The sequence below is a fragment of the Lissotriton vulgaris genome, chromosome 2_2 (genome assembly GCF_964263255.1).
Source record: "Lissotriton vulgaris chromosome 2_2, aLisVul1.2, whole genome shotgun sequence".
In the NCBI taxonomy this organism is placed as follows: domain Eukaryota; kingdom Metazoa; phylum Chordata; class Amphibia; order Caudata; family Salamandridae; genus Lissotriton; species Lissotriton vulgaris.
Window position 1 is genome coordinate 155,900,073 of NC_141688.1, and position 21,494 is coordinate 155,921,566.

Below are 21,494 nucleotides of genomic sequence, written 5' to 3' on the forward strand. Positions count from 1 at the left end.
CCAGAAATCATCCCCATCCACTAGCTAGTGCCTCGCTAAAAGTGACACCAATCAGAACACCGCTGGATATGTGAAAGGACACCAGGCAGACTAAACCTTCTGCACTCGGCATCTGTGACCTGTAAGAAGGGACTGAGGAAGTTGGAGCCCCTATTCACTTACAATCCAAGGACAGAAAGATCTCAAAGGATCATAAGACTGAACTCCTGAGTGACTCCAGGAACATCAAAAAGATGAGGAGTACATTTCTATAAAGAATCGCAGTTGACCAATTACACCTGAACCTGGACTGGACTTTGCTGTGCCCTCTCTCTGATACACTGAAAGTCTCTATGTTCTCCCACTGAGGTTCTGGCAGCCTAAGAAGTGTAATTCTGTTGTTGTTTGAAGTTTGAAAACATTTTGTATTTTTGCTTCAGAGCACCATGGTTTCAAGGGGACTGATTGCAAATAGTATGTATCCGACAGTTCCATGACATTGCACTACATTTCTGTTTTTCCCATAAAAAGAACAAAATACCTTTTCAGAATGGAAATTAAAAACTTTTTGAATTTCCATCATTCCTTATCCGAGAAGGGCCATTTTTTTGGTGTATCCAAAACATGCTCCATCGTCTCAGTGCAGGCCTACTACAACTATAAATCGCAATTAGTGCTTTTTGGAACTATTTTCACATCTTCAGGTCTAGAATAAGTGTCCCAAATGACCTAAAAGGAGGTGGTCACCCTTTGCCCAGGGTACCTCACTCTTTTGAAATATGAATCATATCAGCCCCATTTTCTGAAAATAATTCCTAGGTTGAGTATTGCAGCACTTTTACCTACTACTTACAGGAGAAACTCCGCTGAGGCACGGATGGCCTGGCCACAAAGTGCAAGGTTGGGGTCCAAAGATGAAGAGAACTGTGTGAATACTGTAACCTAAATGTGTCTACTAACAGTTTTTTGTCTAAATACTGGATAGTATATGCACAACGGGCTTTTCTAGCTCAACTGAAAAGCTCTTCCCAGATACTACCAACAAATCACTGATTAGCAGAAGGAATTTGTGTTGCCCTTGATCACTTCAGTAACAGTGAGGTTCTAGGAAAGTAGTGTCTAGCAGATTTGGAGGCTGGTATCTGCATGTATCCTAGCTGCAACCCTTTAAATCTCAGAAGCCCTCCTAAATAGCTGTGTCCTGGTCGAACACAGACAACAGCAACCTTACAATATCAGGTTTTTGATTTTCCTCTCTGCTACATGAACAATTATTTTCCTAGTCTGCGGTTTCTTTCTTATAAAAGTCTGCAGATATTGACCATCACTTCGCATAAAGGCTGTGTTTTATTATATAGTTCCTTCTTGGGTATTGTAGTACATTTTTCTTAAGGTTGCTTCCAAGTTGCATCCAACATGTACCTCTGGGACTTTACTTGTCGTGCTGGTGGACCTGTGGACCTGTATTTTCACAAGCACAAAGTGAACTACAAGGGCTAATATATGAAAAGGACCTAAGCACCCATAGGTGACTGCGGGCTGATTCATAGCTTTGAAATAAATACTACCACAGGAAGAGAGTGAAGCATTGGACAGTAAACTGATGCTGCAAAATGAGAGCTGGGTGTTACAACTGCCAAGCAAAGTTGGGCTGGGCCTTTCCTATTTGTATGCCAGAATATCACTGAAAATTGTCATCTAACATAAACATTTTGTCCTAAATATTGTTTACAAAAATATCCCATTTGGTGCTCTGACTTCTGTTTATAATTGCATTTTAGGAGGGCAACTGTAACTGCCCAAATGTTTTAGGGCGTTACGCAAAGCTCGGCTGTGAGATGCAAACATAAAGTAAATATAGTTCCTGCTTTCATATGACTGTCACATGAATACAATGATTTGTTTACTCTTGTTAGGAATGTCCTACAAACTGCAAATGTACAATGTTAGGTAAATTGGTATGGCAAAATCTTTCAAAATCATGAATTTAGCCACAGGTGTCACACACACACACCCGCCCTCCAGGGCCATTCAGGAAAGGAAGAGGCTGTGGTCAGTAGTGATTGTGGGCATTGACTGAATTCAAGCTGTGTGCACGATGGGAACCATTTTTTTTTATTACGGATGCTATATATGGTATTTTTATATAGGCATAACACAATTTAAAAAAACATTGATTGTATGTGAATTCAAATAATATTACATTAATTGTTATGAATTGAAACATTTGTACTCTATTTTTTCTTCTGTGCTTTTACAGCAATGTTGCGTTCATTTTAAATTTTGAGGGGTTTATTGAGGTATTTTGTTCAATTAACGGTGTTTTTCTTTAAAAAGCTTACCAGTTTACGATTTAGTTGAATGAAACATCTTATTTTTTGAAGGCAGAGCCCAGTTCCCCATTTTAACTTTGGGTCTATGCTGAAATTACAGCGGTAGAAAACTGTATGTGTATTCAATGCTCTACCTTTTGAGCCGAAAATAACAGGAAGCACAGGTTTTTTTAACAATGTCCTTTTAAAACCCATTACAGTATTATTTCTCTACTGTATTTAGCTTCTCCTACCTCGCAGCTAAAACCTGGAACTCACTCCCCACTCCCCTTCGTCTCACTCAGAAACACCTAGCATTCAGAAAGCAACTTAAAACTTGGATATTCGACAAGTAATTCCCCACCCTCTTCAAGTGCCTTGAGACCCTCCGGGTATGTAGTGCGCTATATAAATCTTTTGACTTTGACTTTGACTTTGACTCAGGATAGTTGTCTGTGTTGTTTCCACTGCTTGCTTCAGAAAAAAGGTGTTAAATGCACATTTCATACTTTCAAAAAAACTGAACCTATCATGCAAATTCCACAGTCTGTATTCTGTAATAAACAGTCATTCACGCTGTCAATATATCATCCTGTTTTTATTGCAGATCAAATATAATCATAATAACCATAATCATTCAAAGCCAATTCGACTCTATCTATAAACTATATAAAGAAAAATCCGTAATCCACTTGTGGTAGAACTGCCAAGGGTTTTAATCTCAGCAAACAATATCAAGGCCACCACCAATATAGCCTCCGGAACAATTTTATAACCCTACATAAAATGCAAAAATGTGCCATTATAAAAGCCTGGTATGATTGCGGTTGTTTCGGCGTCTGGTGAAAATCAAATATTATTGTGCTGATCTACGCGGAACACGTCTTTAAATAGAAAATAGCAAGCAGGTATTACATATATACTCCACAGAAGGGGTACCATGCCACTACATTTTAAGACGTGGGATGTTACTCTACTTTTTGAAAAGATTTAAAAGATTAACTTGTGGGCTTGTACTAAAAGGTGTACATTCTTAAAATAAAAACCTTTCTGGATTATTAATCTAAGAAGGATCTTATTCTAAATACCTCAAAAATAAGGTGAGGTTTATCAAGCCAACTCCCCGCCTTCGAAAGAGCACTAGGGTCTAGGGCGTTCCCCTGGAGCCGATCGCCGAGTCTGATCACTTGGGGATTCCTTTTAAGGAGCAGAACAGATAAGGCTAACACTAGCCTACTACGTACTCCCAGGGGAATTATTTACCTGAAACGAGAGATGGGTGGCTAATGTTTGGGTTTGATCCTGCGAATCTTGCTGCAAAAAGCTGTGTCTTCTGCTCTATATCGGTTGTGGGGTTGAGTTTTGCTGATGTAATAGTCTAAAAAAACTTCAAGTGTTATAAACAACATTCTTTGGACGCTGTAGACCTAGGACCCGGAACCCCATTGGTGCCCTCTTTTTAGAATTTGGCATGTCCACTACTGAAACCAGGGCTGCCTTGAACCCTGTGCTACTACATTCACATGCACAGAAATCCGTGTGTATCAATGTATTTCAAATCAATCCAAAAAATGGTTGCTCTCTCTGGAATGTGGGGTAGAAAGTTGAACCATGTTCACGATCTTCTATCTCATCTGCAGTTAGCTCATTCTTGGACGAAACCCGTACTAATAGCCCCAGATTAGGTGGAACTTATCAAGAAGCGGTATTGGCACTGTGTTGAGGGGATCTGGAAACTGAGATGTGAGAATTACTTTCCCGCAAGCTGATTCGTGGTTTCGAGAAGTATTTAGATAGAATATATCCAGAGCTGAAATCTTCTTCATATCCGTGAATTAAATTGGGAACTTTCCCCGCTAAGATGTTTCTAGGAAATTAAAAGGTGTGCACTTAGTGGGTTTGCTTAGTGGGTGTGAAAGATGCTGTGAAGCGCTTTATGTTGTTTTGCATAAAATTTACCCAGGAGCACAGATGCTAGTTTCTCCCTCTTTTTAGGATTAAGGGTACCCAGCTAGCAAGAAAGCCATGATGCTGTGCTCTAGGGCTGATACTCCTTCAATTACTACCACATACCACCTGCTTATAGTCAGTGTGGCCAAAAATCAGATAGCAGGTGCTATTGTACCTCAGGGTTTAAGCATTCAATGGGGCCATAGAAATACGGACCAGTTGTTTTATTGGGCTAGTACACTAGTGTACTAACATTTGTCGGGAATTGATGATATAGTAATATTATGTGCTAGCTTTCATATTGAATGTAGTTCGTGATTGTTTTATGAATAGGCCCCGTCCTCAAGTAGTGTCCTTTGGTGATTTTTGGAATACATTTTTAATGCTGTACAGAGGTGGGACTTTATTGATATTCGAATCAGTGTCTACATAATAGGGATTTTTGAATATTTATTGTAAGACTATTGCTGATCACAATTAACTCCTGCAATCCTCATGTTAGGTATCTTATCCATATTATCAGAACAGCATATCCCCTTTTGCTTCAATACATGTGTGTTTTAGGTAGTCTTGATTAACTGTGCACAACTGGAACTGTTACAGTTGAATCATTATAACATACCTTTAGAAATATGTGAATGAAAAATGAGGATGTTTCAACCAAGCTTCAAGTCTTAATTTGCTTTTCAGATTCTGTATACTGGAGTTGTCGTGTATGCGCCAGCATTAGCTCTCAACCAAGGTGAGTTTTAATTTTACCGTTCTGGGATACTGTAAAACAATTAAAAAATCACTTATATATGTATGCATGGAAACAAAAACACAGATGTGCAATTCCCATTACTCTTTGGAAGATCCACCTTTGCCCTTATTCAAAGTGTCCATTAGTCCTGCCAGGGCTCCATACAGACCTATGCACCAACATGTGTTTCTTAGGTCTAGACTACAGGCAGCTTTAGCTCTCTGGTGAGTTCTATTGCCATCACGAAACATACATATTACACATACATATACACTAGGGGCTTTGAGTCTCTCCCTTGCAGAAATATGCTAGCAGTTACATACTGTGGTTCAGCTGTGTTTAGGCATTGGTAAAGTGGGCTGTCAGTCAGAATATATATCACCCATGGACACAAACATGCTAAAATAGATCCTCTCATTGTATCATTCACACTCATACTGATTGCTGCACACACACATGCACACACACACACGTACACACACAGATTGTTGAACACACACACGTACACATACTGATGATTGCACACACACATCACACACACGGGCGTGCGCGCCCACACACACAGGCTGCCCACAACCTGCTGCTCCTCAGTAATGATTTGGTGCTCTCATGCTCACCTGTCATGTCTTACATCCCCCTGCCCCCCCCAACACACACACTGGTTTCCGCCTTGCTGCTCGTGAGCTATGATCTGGTGCTCTCATGCTCATCTGTCATGTCTTACATCCCCACTGTGACCCTCCATCCTCACTTGTTTGTCAGTTGCCCCCCTTTTAAGTCCACTCATCCCTGCCTCCCTTGGTCAGTCACCTTCACTCATGTCTGACTCTTAGCTTTGTGGCTCATTTGCCCCTCATTTTAACCACCTATCCATGTTTCCCTCTCTTATCACCTGCCTTTCATCCCATTTGCAGGTGAGCATCTATGGTACACCTGCAGTTCTGGTGGTACTTCTTTTGCCACCACTATTGTGTCTTCTCACAAGCGCCAGGATTGCAGTCCTCCTGGTAGTAATGTTGCCAGGCACGTGTGGCTCTGCCCAGGTCCACACGGTGTGCCCATTGGTGCTGGAACCATTTTTAGAGTCTGGGTGCAGGCAAATGATGCTGCCTTACGAAAGGCATAAGGGGTATTCAACAGTGCTTCTTTGAGATCACCAAAATGCTTCCAGAAGAATAATATTTGAAGACCTCTTTATTTTATTGCCATTCTCCTTCAAGATGAATGCGTGGGGGGGGGGGGGGCTGCGACCCTTATTTCAACCGCCACTAACAGTGTGGCGTCATTGCAACCCCAAACTGCTTAAACATTTTGGGCCTCATTTATAAGGCCGTGCGTCACTTTTACGCCGCTGGTGCGTCACTTTTTGTGACGCGCCAGCAGCGTAAAAAATGTGTCTTGTTGCACCATATTTACAAAGTGACGCATCTACCTAGATGCGTCACTTTGTAAAACCCCTGCTCTAAATTATACCTATGCCAGGTATAATGTATGCAGGGGGGCGTTCTGACGCAAGACAGGGTCATAGAAGTGACGCAGTGAAATCTATAAGATTTCACTGAGCCACTTCTAGGACACAAATGCGTCAATTTCTTACGCCTGCCTCACAGCAGGCGTAAGACTGACGCAGGCCCTTTCATGTGGGGCTTCCCCCATGTGAAAGGTCACATTGCTGGAGTTGCGTCACTTTTGTGACACACTCCCGCAATGCGTCCCTTTTGCGCCATACAGATACGGCAGAAATATTGACGTATCTATATCTCCTTGCGCCATGATGCGTCATACTGTAAATATGACGTATCATTGGTCTCGCAAGGAGGGCGCAGTAAAAAGTGACGCATCGCTGTTTTCACGCAGCGATGCGTCACTTTTCATAAAGGAGGCCCCCCGGAGGGAGGGGCTGGAAGCCGAAAATACAACATATGTTGCAGGAGCATGCGGCATAATTACCGGCAGCTCATTTTTACTTTTAAAAGTTCACATTGCTGAGGCGGCTTAAACCAGTGCTCCAGCCGTGTCTTTGTAGGTGATGCCATGATAGCTGATTTATCGCCTCTGCCTGACCTGGTTCAGGAGGTCTGTGGAACAAGCAGTGGAAGTGCCTAGATTCTGTCCTAGGTTTTAACAAAATGCTCGCGCTGCCTGTTTATTTGACATTTTGTTTTCAAGCCAATGCCTCATTTATCTCACAGTTTGATATAAATGCACTGACTGCTTCAAAGCGTTAATACTAAATTACTGAATAGGCATGTTTAGCATTCACTGGGAACTTAATCCCTTCTAAGCATTTCTGAAGCTAGATCAGGGAAATAATAAACAGTCAATGTCTGGCCTGGCATCCTTGATGTGGTTTCCCCTGACCTTTTTCCCTCCGATCTCCTATTTTTCTATTTTTGCTGACTTTGTTTTTGGTGGCTTTAGGAATCTGTGCACTTTGCGTCTGCTAATCAGTGCTAACGTGCATGTGTGCTGTACTTAAAACATGGCAACATTGACTTATCCACAATTGACTTGTCAGTCCCTAGTGCAATTCACTAAATGTGCCCAGGGCCTGTAAATTAAATGATACTAGTGGGCCTGCAGCACCATTAGTGACACCCACTCAAGCAGATCTGTGAACCTGCCTCAGGCCTGCCACTGCAGTATTAAACTGCCATGTCGACCAGGCAAGCTAACTAACTTGCCAGGCCCAAAGCGTCCTTTTTTATTACATATACGTCACCCCTAAGGTAGACCCTGGACAGCCAATGGGCAGGGTGCAGTGTATTTAAAAAGTAGGGCATGTACTTTGTAAGTTTTCCATGTCCTGGTACTGAAATACTCTTAAATTTGTTTTTGGCTATTGCCAGGCCTATCTCTCCATAGGATAACAATGGGTTTCCCTTTTTACATTTTATAAGTGTAATTTTCAATTGGGAAGAGATGGGACCCTCAAATTTGGTATCCCTGAAATCAATTGAAAAACGTAACTTATGGTGAATTTGGATTTTAAATTACAATTTGGAAAATGCCACTTTTAACTTTATCACGTCCTACCAGGCCCTGTAGATGGACGTTACCCCCCTTTTTTGATAACTTTTAGAAAGGTGGCATTTTCTACTGTAACCATTTGGTGCCTTCTGCTTGTCTCTGAATACACGTCTGAGGTGGGTAACAGAAGGCTCTGTGCATTCACTCTGGACAGCCACACACAAAGGGAATTCAGTGTGACTGATGGGCTAGAAAACTGAACAAGTATTAGTAGCAAGGGATACTAATTGCCGCTCCACTACATGTGTTGTAAATGTAAATGTGTGTATACTTGTAAAGCGCACTATCACTTAGAAGGTATCTTGGTGCTGTATACCGCTGTGGAACCCTTCCTGACTTTCTCTGTGAGATGCCCCTTACTGGGTACCTCCAAGGTGAGGCCAGGCATCCTATCGCTTTCACGGCCGTTGTGGAGATTAAGCAAGCTACTGCCCAGAGTTGCAGAGGGGGACCCATGATTAGAGTAGGCATCTAGCCGAGAATTATCGAGTCCGTGGACATTGAGCCCAAGACCCTGCCGCGTCTGGAATTGAAAAAACAACAAGTGATGGACTGAATGTGGATCAATGTCACACACTCCCCCAGTCAAAAGATCTGGGCCCAAATCCATCGTTTTTTTGCACTCCACACCACCCTGGGTTAGACAATGGCGATATGCAAATCAGCTCTGACCCTGTTGCCCCATGGGAACAGTCCAGACCGAACTACAAAAGCCATGTCCTTCCCAGAACGGAATCAAGCATCCGAGGACCGGACCGGTTTCGAGGTAACACCTCTCATCAGCCCGGCTAGCTTGACTCCAAGTGGTGTGGAGTGCCTGGGACCCACGTCTGGGCATCCCCAGCGCACTAAGGGCGGCAATTGCAAAAACAACAAGTGATGGACTGAATGTGGATCAATGTCACACACTCCCCCAGTCAAAAGATCTGGGCCCAAATCCATCGTTTTTTTGCACTCCACACCACCCTGGGTTAGACAATGGCGATATGCAAATCAGCTCTGACCCTGTTGCCCCATGAGAACAGTCCAGACCGAACTACAAAAGCCATGTCCTTCCCAGAACGGAATCAAGCATCCGAGGACCGGACCGGTTTCGAGGTAACACCTCTCATCAGCCCGGCTAGCTTGACTCCAAGTGGTGTGGAGTGCCTGGGACCCACGTCTGGGCATCCCCAGCGCACTTAGGGCGGCAATTGCAAAAACAACAAGTGATGGACTGAATGTGGATCAATGTCACACACTCCCCCAGTCAAAAGATCTGGGCCCAAATCCATCGTTTTTTTGCACTCCACACCACCCTGGGTTAGACAATGGCAATATGCAAATCAGCTCTGACCCTGTTGCCCCATGGGAACAGTCCAGACCGAACTACAAAAGCCATGTCCTTCCCAGAACGGAATCAAGCATCCGAGGACCGGACCGGTTTCGAGGTAACACCTCTCATCAGCCCGGCTAGCTTGACTCCAAGTGGTGTGGAGTGCCTGGGACCCACGTCTGGGCATCCCCAGCGCACTTAGGGCGGCAATTGCAAAAACAACAAGTGATGGACTGAATGTGGATCAATGTCACACACTCCCCCAGTCAAAAGATCTGGGCCCAAATCCATCGTTTTTTTGCACTCCACACCACCCTGGGTTAGACAATGGCGATATGCAAATCAGCTCTGACCCTGTTGCCCCATGGGAACAGTCCAGACCGAACTACAAAAGCCATGTCCTTCCCAGAACGGAATCAAGCATCCGAGGACCGGACCGGTTTCGAGGTAACACCTCTCATCAGCCCGGCTAGCTTGACTCCAAGTGGTGTGGAGTGCCTAGGACCCACGTCTGGGCATCCCCAGCGCACTTAGGGCGGCAATTGCAAAAACAACAAGTGATGGACTGAATGTGGATCAATGTCACACACTCCCCCAGTCAAAAGATCTGGGCCCAAATCCATCGTTTTTTTGCACTCCACACCACCCTGGGTTAGACAATGGCGATATGCAAATCAGCTCTGACCCTGTTGCCCCATGGGAACAGTCCAGACCGAACTACAAAAGCCATGTCCTTCCCAGAACGGAATCAAGCATCCGAGGACCGGACCGGTTTCGAGGTAACACCTCTCATGAGCCCGGCTAGCTTGACTCCAAGTGGTGTGGAGTGCCTGGGACCCACGTCTGGGCATCCCCAGCGCACTTAGGCCGGCAATTGCAAAAACAACAAGTGATGGACTGAATGTGGATCAATGTCACACACTCCCCCAGTCAAAAGATCTGGGCCCAAATCCATCGTTTTTTTGCACTCCACACCACCCTGGGTTAGACAATGGCGATATGCAAATCAGCTCTGACCCTGTTGCCCCATGGGAACAGTCCAGACCGAACTACAAAAGCCATGTCCTTCCCAGAACGGAATCAAGCATCCGAGGACCGGACCGGTTTCGAGGTAACACCTCTCATCAGCCCGGCTAGCTTGACTCCAAGTGGTGTGGAGTGCCTGGGACCCACGTCTGGGCATCCCCAGCGCACTTAGGGCGGCAATTGCAAAAACAACAAGTGATGGACTGAATGTGGATCAATGTCACACACTCCCCCAGTCAAAAGATCTGGGCCCAAATCCATCGTTTTTTTGCACTCCACACCACCCTGGGTTAGACAATGGCGATATGCAAATCAGCTCTGACCCTGTTGCCCCATGGGAACAGTCCAGACCAAACTACAAAAGCCATGTCCTTCCCAGAACGGAATCAAGCATCCGAGGACCGGACCGGTTTCGAGGTAACACCTCTCATCAGCCCGGCTAGCTTGACTCCAAGTGGTGTGGAGTGCCTGGGACCCACATCTGGGCATCCCCAGCGCACTTAGGGCGGCAATTGCAAAAACAACAAGTGATGGACTGAATGTGGATCAATGTCACACACTCCCCCAGTCAAAAGATCTGGGCCCAAATCCATCGTTTTTTTGCACTCCACACCACCCTGGGTTAGACAATGGCGATATGCAAATCAGCTCTGACCCTGTTGCCCCATGGGAACAGTCCAGACCGAACTACAAAAGCCATGTCCTTCCCAGAACGGAATCAAGCATCCGAGGACCGGACCGGATTCGAGGTAACACCTCTCATCAGCCCGGCTAGCTTGACTCCAAGTGGTGTGGAGTGCCTAGGACCCACGTCTGGGCATCCCCAGCGCACTTAGGGCGGCAATTGCAAAAACAACAAGTGATGGACTGAATGTGGATCAATGTCACACACTCCCCCAGTCAAAAGATCTGGGCCCAACTCCAGCGTCTGGTATTGAAGCCTGGTCCCGGGCCAGACCTCTTCCTCAGGGTCTGCCGCTCTAATCGGTGAGCCACATTTCTCCACTTCTCTACTACAGATCACTCATTCTCCAGAGATTCCCCACCTTTAACGTTTAGCCAACAATATTAGCTTTTCATAATTTAAGATATACACAAAGAATAGAGAGGCAGGGTGTAAGGAGGGGGTTAAATAGTCACAGATTGCTTACAGTAGCACAGGTAACTTGTGGAAATAAAAATGAGCTTCTGTTGGGTGGGAGAATGCATATGTGGGTATGGATAGAGCAGTAACCGGCCAATCCGATCTCTTGTAATGTCTAGAGTCAAAATCAATACGGCTAGTAAAAGGCGATTGGTGGTGGAAGAGCTTCAAGGATTCAAGCCCCAAATAGTGGGACTGGCTGAAACACATCTGGCCTATAAAGACAGAAGCTTCTTCAAACAATTAGGTTATGACATGATCATCTGCACTTCCCAGTCAGCATCTATAAGGGGCGTTGTGTTATTGAAAGATAAATACTCTAAAATAACTGTACTTCGAAGCCTTGCTGATCGTCGGGGCAGGTAGGCAATTGCGCAGTTTCTGATCTCTGGAAAAAAGATTACAGTTTGTATGATTTATGGTCCTATTGTAGACTGTCCTTTTGTTGTTTCTAATTTGAATTCCGAACTCCTGCACTGGGACGGTGACCTTGTTGTTATCGGTGACTTTAATTGTATTATGAATAACAAATTGACACTACCAATTCACGTGCAAGAGCCAGAATGGTCCAGGTAAGGGCTGCTATACGTGATTTATTGCATATTCCTCAACTGGATGATGCCTGGCGTACACTGTATCCTACAACACCGGGGTTTACATTCTTTTCTCACCCTCATAAACAGTACTCCAGGATTGATATGATTTTTATTAATGTTAGGATGTTAGTTAATGCATCAATGACCGTATGTCCAAAGGTAACTTCGGATCACAATCCCATTATGATTAATGTAACTCTGGGATCGTCTAGACAGTATCACGTTGGGGAGTATTATTTTCCTTGGCATTTGTTAAGCAATCCGGATTATTTACTCACATGCAGAAGGTTTTGAAGGAATTTATCTTGATCAATCTCCACACCTCGTCCTCTGCCATGGTGTGGGGCTATTTAAAAGCATGTGTGAGAGGGGCTACTCTCCAGTATGTAGTCAAGCAGAATAGACAAAACTGTACTCAGTTGGCCAATGAACATCGGCAGTATACTCAGCTAGAGCAGCAACATGCCTGTGCAATAGCGTCAAAGGATAGGGGTGAACAACAGATATATGCCCATATTATTGATGTTAAAGCCAAACTTCATAGAAGGTTGAAGGATAAAGTTGCCAACAACTTCCTAAAGCATAGAATAAAGCAATGTGAGTACAGAGAGAAGGTGGGATGATTACTGGCCTACCAACTTGCAGATCAGCGGGCTAATTCCCACATCAAGTCCATCAAGGGAATGGACTCTGATATCTATACAAAACCTGAAGATATAGCCGAACAGTTAGGATGTTTTATTGTAGCTTATATAAGGAAACTAGTACATACAACTAACAAGCGGCTAGGCTTTATCTGCAAGAGAGTGCTCTCCCTTGTTTGGATGTCTTTCATTCTTTGGTTCTAGAGACCATTGCCGACCTTGAGGAACTGAACTTAGCTTTAGGGGCTCTGCCCAGCGGTAAGGCGGTTGGAGAGGACACCATACCGCTAGAGTTCTACAAAACTTTTAAGGAAGTGTTCTTACCAGTTTTTCTCAAGTTTGTCAACGATATTCTGCAGAGTGGGATACTCCCCCTTCCTGGAATAAAACTAATATTGTGGTCTTTCCCAAAAAGGGCAAACCGGTGGATGATCTTGGGTCCTATCAACCCATCTCCCTTATTAACGCGGATGCCAAAATCTTCTCGAAGTTGCTTGCTTCTCGCCTTGCTCCAAGTGTCTACATATTGGTTTCTGAAGAACAATACGGTTTTGTCCTAGGTAGGGATAAGGTTGCGCATATAAACACAGCTTTCGCGGCTTTTGATGTTGCAGGTTATCTGGGTCAGCGGATTGGGATGTTAATGCTGGACACTGACAAGGTCTTTGATCGAGTTGCCTGGGGGTTTTTATGGAGTACTATGCAATCATTAGGCCTCGGTCGGAGGTTTGTCTCAGCGGTCCAGCGATTGTATTGCAATCCTTTTGCAGTCATTAAGCTTAACTGTTGTACATCTGGGGTAGTCAACATCCAGCGGGGTACACGCCAGGGTTACCCGCTTTCCCCATTATTATTTTCTCTCTACATTGAGCCCTATATTAAGCATCTCCCTCATAATAACTCTACCTCGCCTATTTGTTTGAATGGTATAACCTTAAAAATTACGGTCTAAGCAGACGTCATCGCTGTATTTACTACCGGGCCAGAGGAGGTGATTACTGCAATCACGAAAGAGGCACAAGATTTCGGTTCCCTCTCTGGTTACAAGCTCAATCTAAATAAAACACAGTCTATTCTTAATTACGTTTTTGCATCTCCTCTACCTCAGCTTGGTGTCACTGCCACTGCTACTTAACTTGGAGTTTATCTCAGTAGCCATATTGATGATTTTATGTCTTTGAACTATGAACCCTTCCTCAAACAAATTACTGCAGATCTGCGGAGATGGCGAAGGCTGTTCCTGACTATCATCGGGAGATGCAACATATTGAAAATGAATGTTTTGCCCAAATGTCTTTATTTATTTCGTTCAATACCTTTAAGAGTCCCAATTTCATTTTTTAAGCGGCTTGACTCTGTCATTGGTAGCTTCATCTGGGGCTATCGCAGAGCCAGGAGAGCTCTTAGATATATTAAGCTGACGTTTGAGCAAGATGGGTTTCAACTCCGCGGCTTTAAAACTTACTTTTGGGCTGCCTTTCTCAATCGTATCCAGAGTTTACTTTTTGGACCAACTGTGGCTAAAATATGGTTAGCGTTTCAGCTTACATCTGGTCTTAACAGTGGGATTCTTCTATATTATATGTCGTATCCAAACTATTTTAAGAGTGTTCGTTTCAAGGTAGTTAGGCACATTTATCGTATCTGGCAAGATATTTGTAAATCTTTTGCTCTGCAAGACCTACATGAATATACTTACTTATGGGATGATCCTAGGTTCCAGGGCATATTCTCAGATGCCGTCTGTAGAAAGTGCAACAGGGTGGAATAATACGGCTAGGGCAGATGTATGATGAAGGTGGCTTTAGGTCATTCTCCTCCTTAAAAGTCGAGTTTGAGATACCCCAGAACTCAATCTTCAAGTACTTGCAAATCAGGAATTATTTCTTACAAGGGAAGGGATTGTTTGCCCTCCCCTATACTTCTGATGCATTGCGGGCTATCTTCAATACCTCTGCTCAGGGAAAGTTTATCAGAGATTTATGTGTGCAACGGTGAATGACGGTTTGGCGATGGTAGCTAAAATTAATCATATGTTCGCAATTAGAATCAGTATGGAAGAGTTTTCTGATTCCTTAGCTACAATCAATTCTACTGTTTCTTCGATTAATTTAAAGCTGCATCCACATCGTATTATGTTCATGCTATATTACACACTGCAGATAATCTCAAAATGGGCACCCTCCCAGGGATCTTCGAAGCTGTTTTTCCCTAAGAGCAACATGTATGCAGCTGATCTTAGACATATGTTTGTTGTGTGTCCCTACCTAACTACATTCTGGGCTGACGTTGCTTCAGTGCTGAGCAGGTTATCAGGTACACTGACTCATTTAACGGAGGAAGAAATAGTTTTGGGTTCGATAATCAATCAGAGTTGTTTATCTAAATCTCTAGTTTCAATTACTATTATTTCTGCACACCTCTGCATTGCCAGGACCTGGATTGAGGTAGCTAGTCCCAAGCTCACTGACTTTTGGCTATTTCTCAGGGGGGTTTTTGAAATGGAACTGGCGTTAGTGAAAGCTCGGGGTCTACGGTCAAGTGTGAAATTTGGTGGGGTTTGGTCAAGTCTGCAATGGGATTAACTGCTGTGGTATGCTCAAAGTCTCTAGTATTATTTCAGTTTGTCCTACTATATTTTGGTTTTATTTACTTTTTTAATGCATTTTTATTTCCATTTCACCTGCCGTGGACTAAGATTATTACTCATTTGACTGTCTGATATGATTTATATCGATGTTCTAATGCTCAAAAATTTAATTTGGGTTGTTTTTGTCGCTCCTATGCTTTGTTGTTTTGGCTATACCTGTAACTTAAAAATAAAAGATTAAATAAAAAAAGAATAGAGAGGCAACATCCAGAAGAAAAAACACAATTAGCACAGTTAAATACTATATGTGCAACATAAAGATGATTCAAGAGGTCTCCTCCTTGTTTGATGTAATTCTTTTATTCAAAGTCTTCCAAAATGTCAAAGACAGTTCAGCACAGCCAACGCGTTTCGCCCAACATTTGGGCGTCTTCAAAGCTGTAAGCATGACAAAAATGACTCTCAACATTTATAAATAAACACATATATTGCACAGACAAACATTCACATACACTTAACGCTAAACAAAGTCTCTGCTCCAAACTTAATATTAATGTTGTGTGTTACAAAAACCGAAAAGAAGTGACATACTGTATTTATTATTTCCTCTGAAATTGATTGAGGCATACAGCAATCCCTATTCATATACTATAGACTCTATATTACCTATGTTATACAATTGAGAGAGAGTGAGAATCACCATATTTCTCCAATTATATCTCGTAAGACCAGGAAGAATAGAATGTACCCCAACATTGATCTAATTGTTTCTTGTATTTCACTATGTTATGTTAGTCCCATATTTGTAAAGCACGGGAGATGATCCATCAATATTGGATGCAAAATGGATTTTAGTCTATCATACAATTGACTACATGAGGTCTAGTCTTCATACTAAATCTAAAGAAGAGTAGGAAGAAAGGCATACAGAAGTATAAGAAAAGCGAAAAAGTGGAGGAGCATCCATTTAGCAGTTTCTCATGTGCGTGTATTCGTTATCATTTACCCACCGCAATTGACCTAATTCAATCATTAATATGACAGATATAGGGTAATCATGTCTTTTATCTTCTATTGTGCGCCACTTAAATTTATAACCATCATCTGGATCTAAAAATAGTACGCAATCACAAAGCTACGTTAGCTGAGTAACCATAGTGTGCCAGATATAAAGGTCATTGCAAGGCGTGTTTAAAGCATCATGGCATATATTACTGCATGTGATACATACACCTACTACAGATATTCCCTTACATACCATAAATACTGTGACAATATCTCAACAACCATTACAGAAGTCGCACATGCGCACACCAGAAAGGGGTGTGTGTCAGACACCAATGCAGTACATAATTCCTAGATCCCACAAACCGTGTCTATGTCATGCACCAAAAAGTGTAAATTATAATAAAATGAGTTGGTATCAGTGTCTATTTGTACCTTAACCCATTCTTTTACTCATAAAGTCTGATTTCCTTTAGAGTCCCAAACAGATACATCGCTGTTTATAGAGGTATTCTACACGTCAAAACTGGGTAACTCCCCATTCCCCATGCTACATGAAATGGCCAACTGAAGGGACTTGTCTCTAAAATCTATTACTAATGCTCTTCATCATTCACATAACTGGGCACTTATTCATTCCCAACAACACGCACGGGTTTAAATAGGCTTTGTCGTGTCTTGCGTCCAGTCTATGACAGTTGTTTGAAAGACGCATAAAAATATACATCTATACATGGCATAGCAAGCGAAAAAGGACTTGTCCCTGAAATCTGTTACTAGTGCCCTTCATCATTCACCAAGGTATTCTTAACACTCACCACTGTCCTGCCATAATGTGATGTATTGATTTGGTGTTCTCCACAAATCAATGAAACCGCCATCTTTTTTGTGGCAGTTTTAAATACCCCTGTATCATCATCCTTTTGAAACAACAAGACTGACCGTTGATATAGTGTCTGATTTCATACGTTGATCTTAGTGTTGTACTCAAAATTTTTTGTTTTTTGTCCTAAATGGCAGTTGTTACATCCCCAAACAGAAAAAAAACACATTTGGGATGCTGTGACTATGGGGGTCATTACGATGTCGGGCGGAAGCAATCCGCCCGACATCCACACTAGTTTCCCCCCCGCCATATTAGTATGGCGGGGGGACCTCGGCGGACGGAAAGACCGTCCGCCACTTTTACGGCCTGTTCGCCTTGCGGCCGAGGCGGAAAAGGAATAATATGGTGACGTGTCTATCAGACACCGCCAGCTATATTATGATGTATGTATTTAGGTGCCTGTATGTATGTATTTAGGTGCCTTTCCACGGCGGCGATGCCGCCATGGAAAGGCATGCGGTCTTCACTCTGGGTGCCACCAGAGGGCCACTAGAGTGAAGGAGAGGTGGGATGTGCACACAGGGGGTACCTGTGGTACCCCCACTCATTTGCATTTATAAAGCAGCTGGCACCGCGCGGTGCCTGCCGCTTTGTAAATGCAAATGCTGAAATGCATTTTTAGCATTGTGGTGGGTGGTGCAGAGAGCACCACCCGCCACATTGTTAAAAATACAGGATGTCCCCGCCACTGTGGTGGGCACATTCTAATACTCCCCACAGGACCCATGCCCTTATGGCGGGCGGTCCCTATTACCACGAGGATGGCGGGTGGGTAAAGTCTGCCCGCCATCCTAATGACCCCCTAAGTGTCTTGCCCCCTACTATTCGGTTGTGAATGGCTGAGGCAGACTATCTCTCTAATGGTCCTGCATCTCCTGTAAATCACACTTGGTTTCTCTGGCAATAATAAATACAGTATGTCACTTGATTTCGATTTTTGTAATGCACACAATGAATATTAAGTTTGGAGCTTAGACTTTGTATAGCATTAAATGTATGTGTATGTTTCACTGTGCAATGTATGTGTTTATTTTTATTGGGCGAAACGTGTTGGCTGTGCATAACTGTCTTTGACATTTTGGCAGAATTTGAATACAAGAATTACATCAAACAAGAAAGAGACCTCTTAAATCATTTTTACGTTGCAAATATAGTATTGGGCTGTGCTAATCGTGTTTTGTGACTGATGCGCTAACCACATCTTGATGGGCCCTGACGTAGTGAGTATGGAGCCAGGATAGGAACAGTAGGAACGTGGGTGCTTCAAAGGCATCTCCTTGAAGTCTCCATCACTTCAAAGACCCAACTGGTGAGGGGCGTGGCTAGCAGCCGATCATGGCGGCAGCTTAAAGGGCAAGCTCTGTGGTTAGAGCGGCCTCTACATCTAGAGCAGCCATCTTGAGGCGACAAAGCCGGCACAGAAGGAGAACAGCGCTTCGTGGCTTGGTGGGGAGCGGAGGGCCAAGAACGGTAGGCGGGTGTTATAACCTCGGGGGCTGCCGGCAATCTGCAAAATGCTCCCTGCACCGACACTGGATGTGTGCATGAACCCGCGCGACCTCTGACGCCGTGCCTTGCGTCCTTGGAGAGAGTCGTAGCCGGATTACTTCCCGACCGGAGCCCATGACTGTAGCACTGTAATAACATACTGCGAGGAGGAAGATTGAGCGGGCATACGGGGGCTGCAATAACGGCTCAGGAATAAATCAAAGCCTGCCGAGATCCGTAGGTGGTGTGAAGCGTCAGCCAGACATAAAGCCCCGGAATCAGCGCAGGGGAACGACAGCCACCTTGGAGGCACGCAAGACCAGCCCATGGGGGATAAGCGATGATGACTGTGTGAGTGGCCCTCACAACTGCTAGTCGGACTGCATGCTGCATACCGCTCTGCCCCCTATGTGACTCGAGTGGAGGATCACAGTCAGCGCGAGTGAGTTGCCACTGTCTGGGACACAGAAGGAGCTAAGTGGTCACTTGAGCAGTGACGGATCCTGTACACAGTGATAGCTGCCGGTCCCGCATGGTCGGGCGCAGCGAGAGTGCGGGGCACAGTGAGAGGCCCCCGTTGACGGTGGCGCAAAGGGTCACAACAATATGAATGGTCGCAAACCACGCAGATTTGGCTGAAAAGCACGGCGATTGTAAACTACCCGCACGCTGGAGATCGCAGCAGTAGGGCTTCTTGCCAGACCGGAGGTAAGGCACAGAAGTGCCACGGGACCCGGAGTGTGGATTTCTGACGCCCGCCTGAAGGTACAGCAGAAACGTCTTTGTCATCTAGTGGCATTAAGGAGTGGTGGGTGCTGTCCCGGACTGCACAAAAGGTTGGGGGTGGCCCTTCCCATACCCTTCCACTTTATCACACCAGGAAGACGTTAGTGGCGACGGGAGGAATAGGACACTGTGGAAGCCAGAATGGCGGGCAAGGGCTCAAAAGGCCGCACCACACAGACACGCATTGATAAGTATGCGTGCGACAGAGGCACCTCCTCCCCAATGGACAGTAGGAACCCTGCCGGTAAGTCCGTGGATGGAGCAGGTGGCAAGAAGGCGACATTGGAAGACGTAATGCCGGCTTTGACGCAAGTACAAGCGACGGTGGGCTCGATTTCTGCGGAGATCACTCTAATTAGGGCAGACTTCCACAAAATGTCAGAGAAGGTGAGCTCCATGGAGGTGGTCACGAAATCGCTAGTAGAGGATGTTTCGGAGCTGCAGACGGCAATGGAGCGGATGTCGGCAGAGAACAAGACACTGCGTGAGAGACTGGTTGACCGGGAAGGGCGCTACAGGAGGAACAACGTCAGGATCCTTGGGGTTCCAGAATCTGAGGGAACCAGAGCAACGGACCTCTATGTGGAAGAGCTGATTAAAACGAAACTCCAGCCTAAGGGCCTGTCCACCTTCTATTCAGTTAAGAGAGCACACCGAGTCCCGGGGGTCGGCCCAAACCAGGGGCAGCCCTGCGACCTATCCTAGCCCGGCTGTTCAATTTTCGGGACAGAGACGATATCCTGCAGGCGGCGAGAGTGTCCCCTCCTGTCAAAATCCAAAACTCCAACCTGGCCTTTTTTCCGGACTATACGGAAGAGGTCGCTCGTCGCAGAAAGGCCTTCTTCGATGTGAAAAAGGAACTTAGAGCGAGGGAGATTCCATACTCAATGCTGTTCCCGGCTAGACTGAGAATAGTGGCGGACAACAAGACCTGGTTCTTTGACACTCCTGAGACAGCCTGGGATTGGCTGGATGGATGGAGGCCGACCTCTCAATCTCACCGTTCGAATAGGACACATAAGAATCAGGACGCAGGCAATCATTCCAATTCTCAAGCATCAGCACGTAGGACGGAGGAACATTCACCAGTGAGGGGAGGTGTGGACGAAGATGCTGATGAGGCGTAGTGGCCACCCGGTGAATATAAGACATTGAACTGGTTATGTTAGCTGCCTAACGAACTGCCGTTGGACAATGGGCTGTGGGCATCCGAGGAGGGCATGAGAGGCCGCTGACTCCGGAGAGTCCTACACCCCAACAAGCAAGTATTATGTGTGGGGGATGGGTTAAGCACTCTGCTAAGTTGGGGGGGCGGGCGGTTCCATGTCCGTATAGCAGGGGGGCAGGGAGGGGGGGAGTTCATGAAGAGTTTATTTTTTGTTGTTTGTATTGGTTGACTCATAAAGCTAGGGTAGTACACAAAGGCATTTTTGATAATTGTTCGACTCGTAAAGGTTGGGTATGGCGTGCAGGTAACGGCACCTGGATCAGCACACACATGCCACGATAGTGTAAGCTCATAACACTCACATGTCTTTCACCCCAGGATGGTAATGGCGCACAACACACAGGATGGAACCGTAGATGGGGGATCTAGTACAGGGCCGGTAGCTCCCCTGCAATTGATGTCCTGGAATGTACGGGGATTGGGGGACAAGATTAAGCGGGGGCTGATTCTGCAGGGTATTAGGAGTTTAAGTCCTGCATTGGTTCTGCTGCAGGAAACGCACTTGGTGGGTACAGTTAGTCGGCACTGGACAGGCGGGGAATGATAGTGCATTCCAAATTCTCCTCAGGGTCACGAGGGATGGGTATATTGATGCGAAAGTCATCTCGGTTCATACTGCAGACCACTAAAACAGACGACCAAGGCCGCTTTGCTGCGGCGCACGGACAATGGGAGGGGACGCCGCTAACTATAGTATCGGTCTACATTCCACCAGCGCTTCATGCCGTCGCCCTTCCTGACTTGGGGAAATTCCTTCTGGAACTCCCAGATGG

At 44.9% G+C, this 21,494-nt stretch overlaps 1 protein-coding gene across 3 annotated transcripts in view; it reads left to right on the top strand.

The window, feature by feature from the left end:
• The window catches only part of LOC147729175 (sodium-coupled monocarboxylate transporter 2-like), a 278,703-nt gene that overhangs the window by 113,965 nt on the left and 143,244 nt on the right, over positions 1-21,494 (top strand). For all 3 annotated transcript variants that reach the window (XM_086959488.1, XM_086959486.1, XM_086959487.1), the window contains exon 3: positions 4,932-4,983. In XM_086959488.1, coding sequence (XP_086815614.1) covers positions 4,932-4,983 — 52 coding nt within the window. The remainder of the gene's footprint in view (positions 1-4,931; positions 4,984-21,494) is intronic.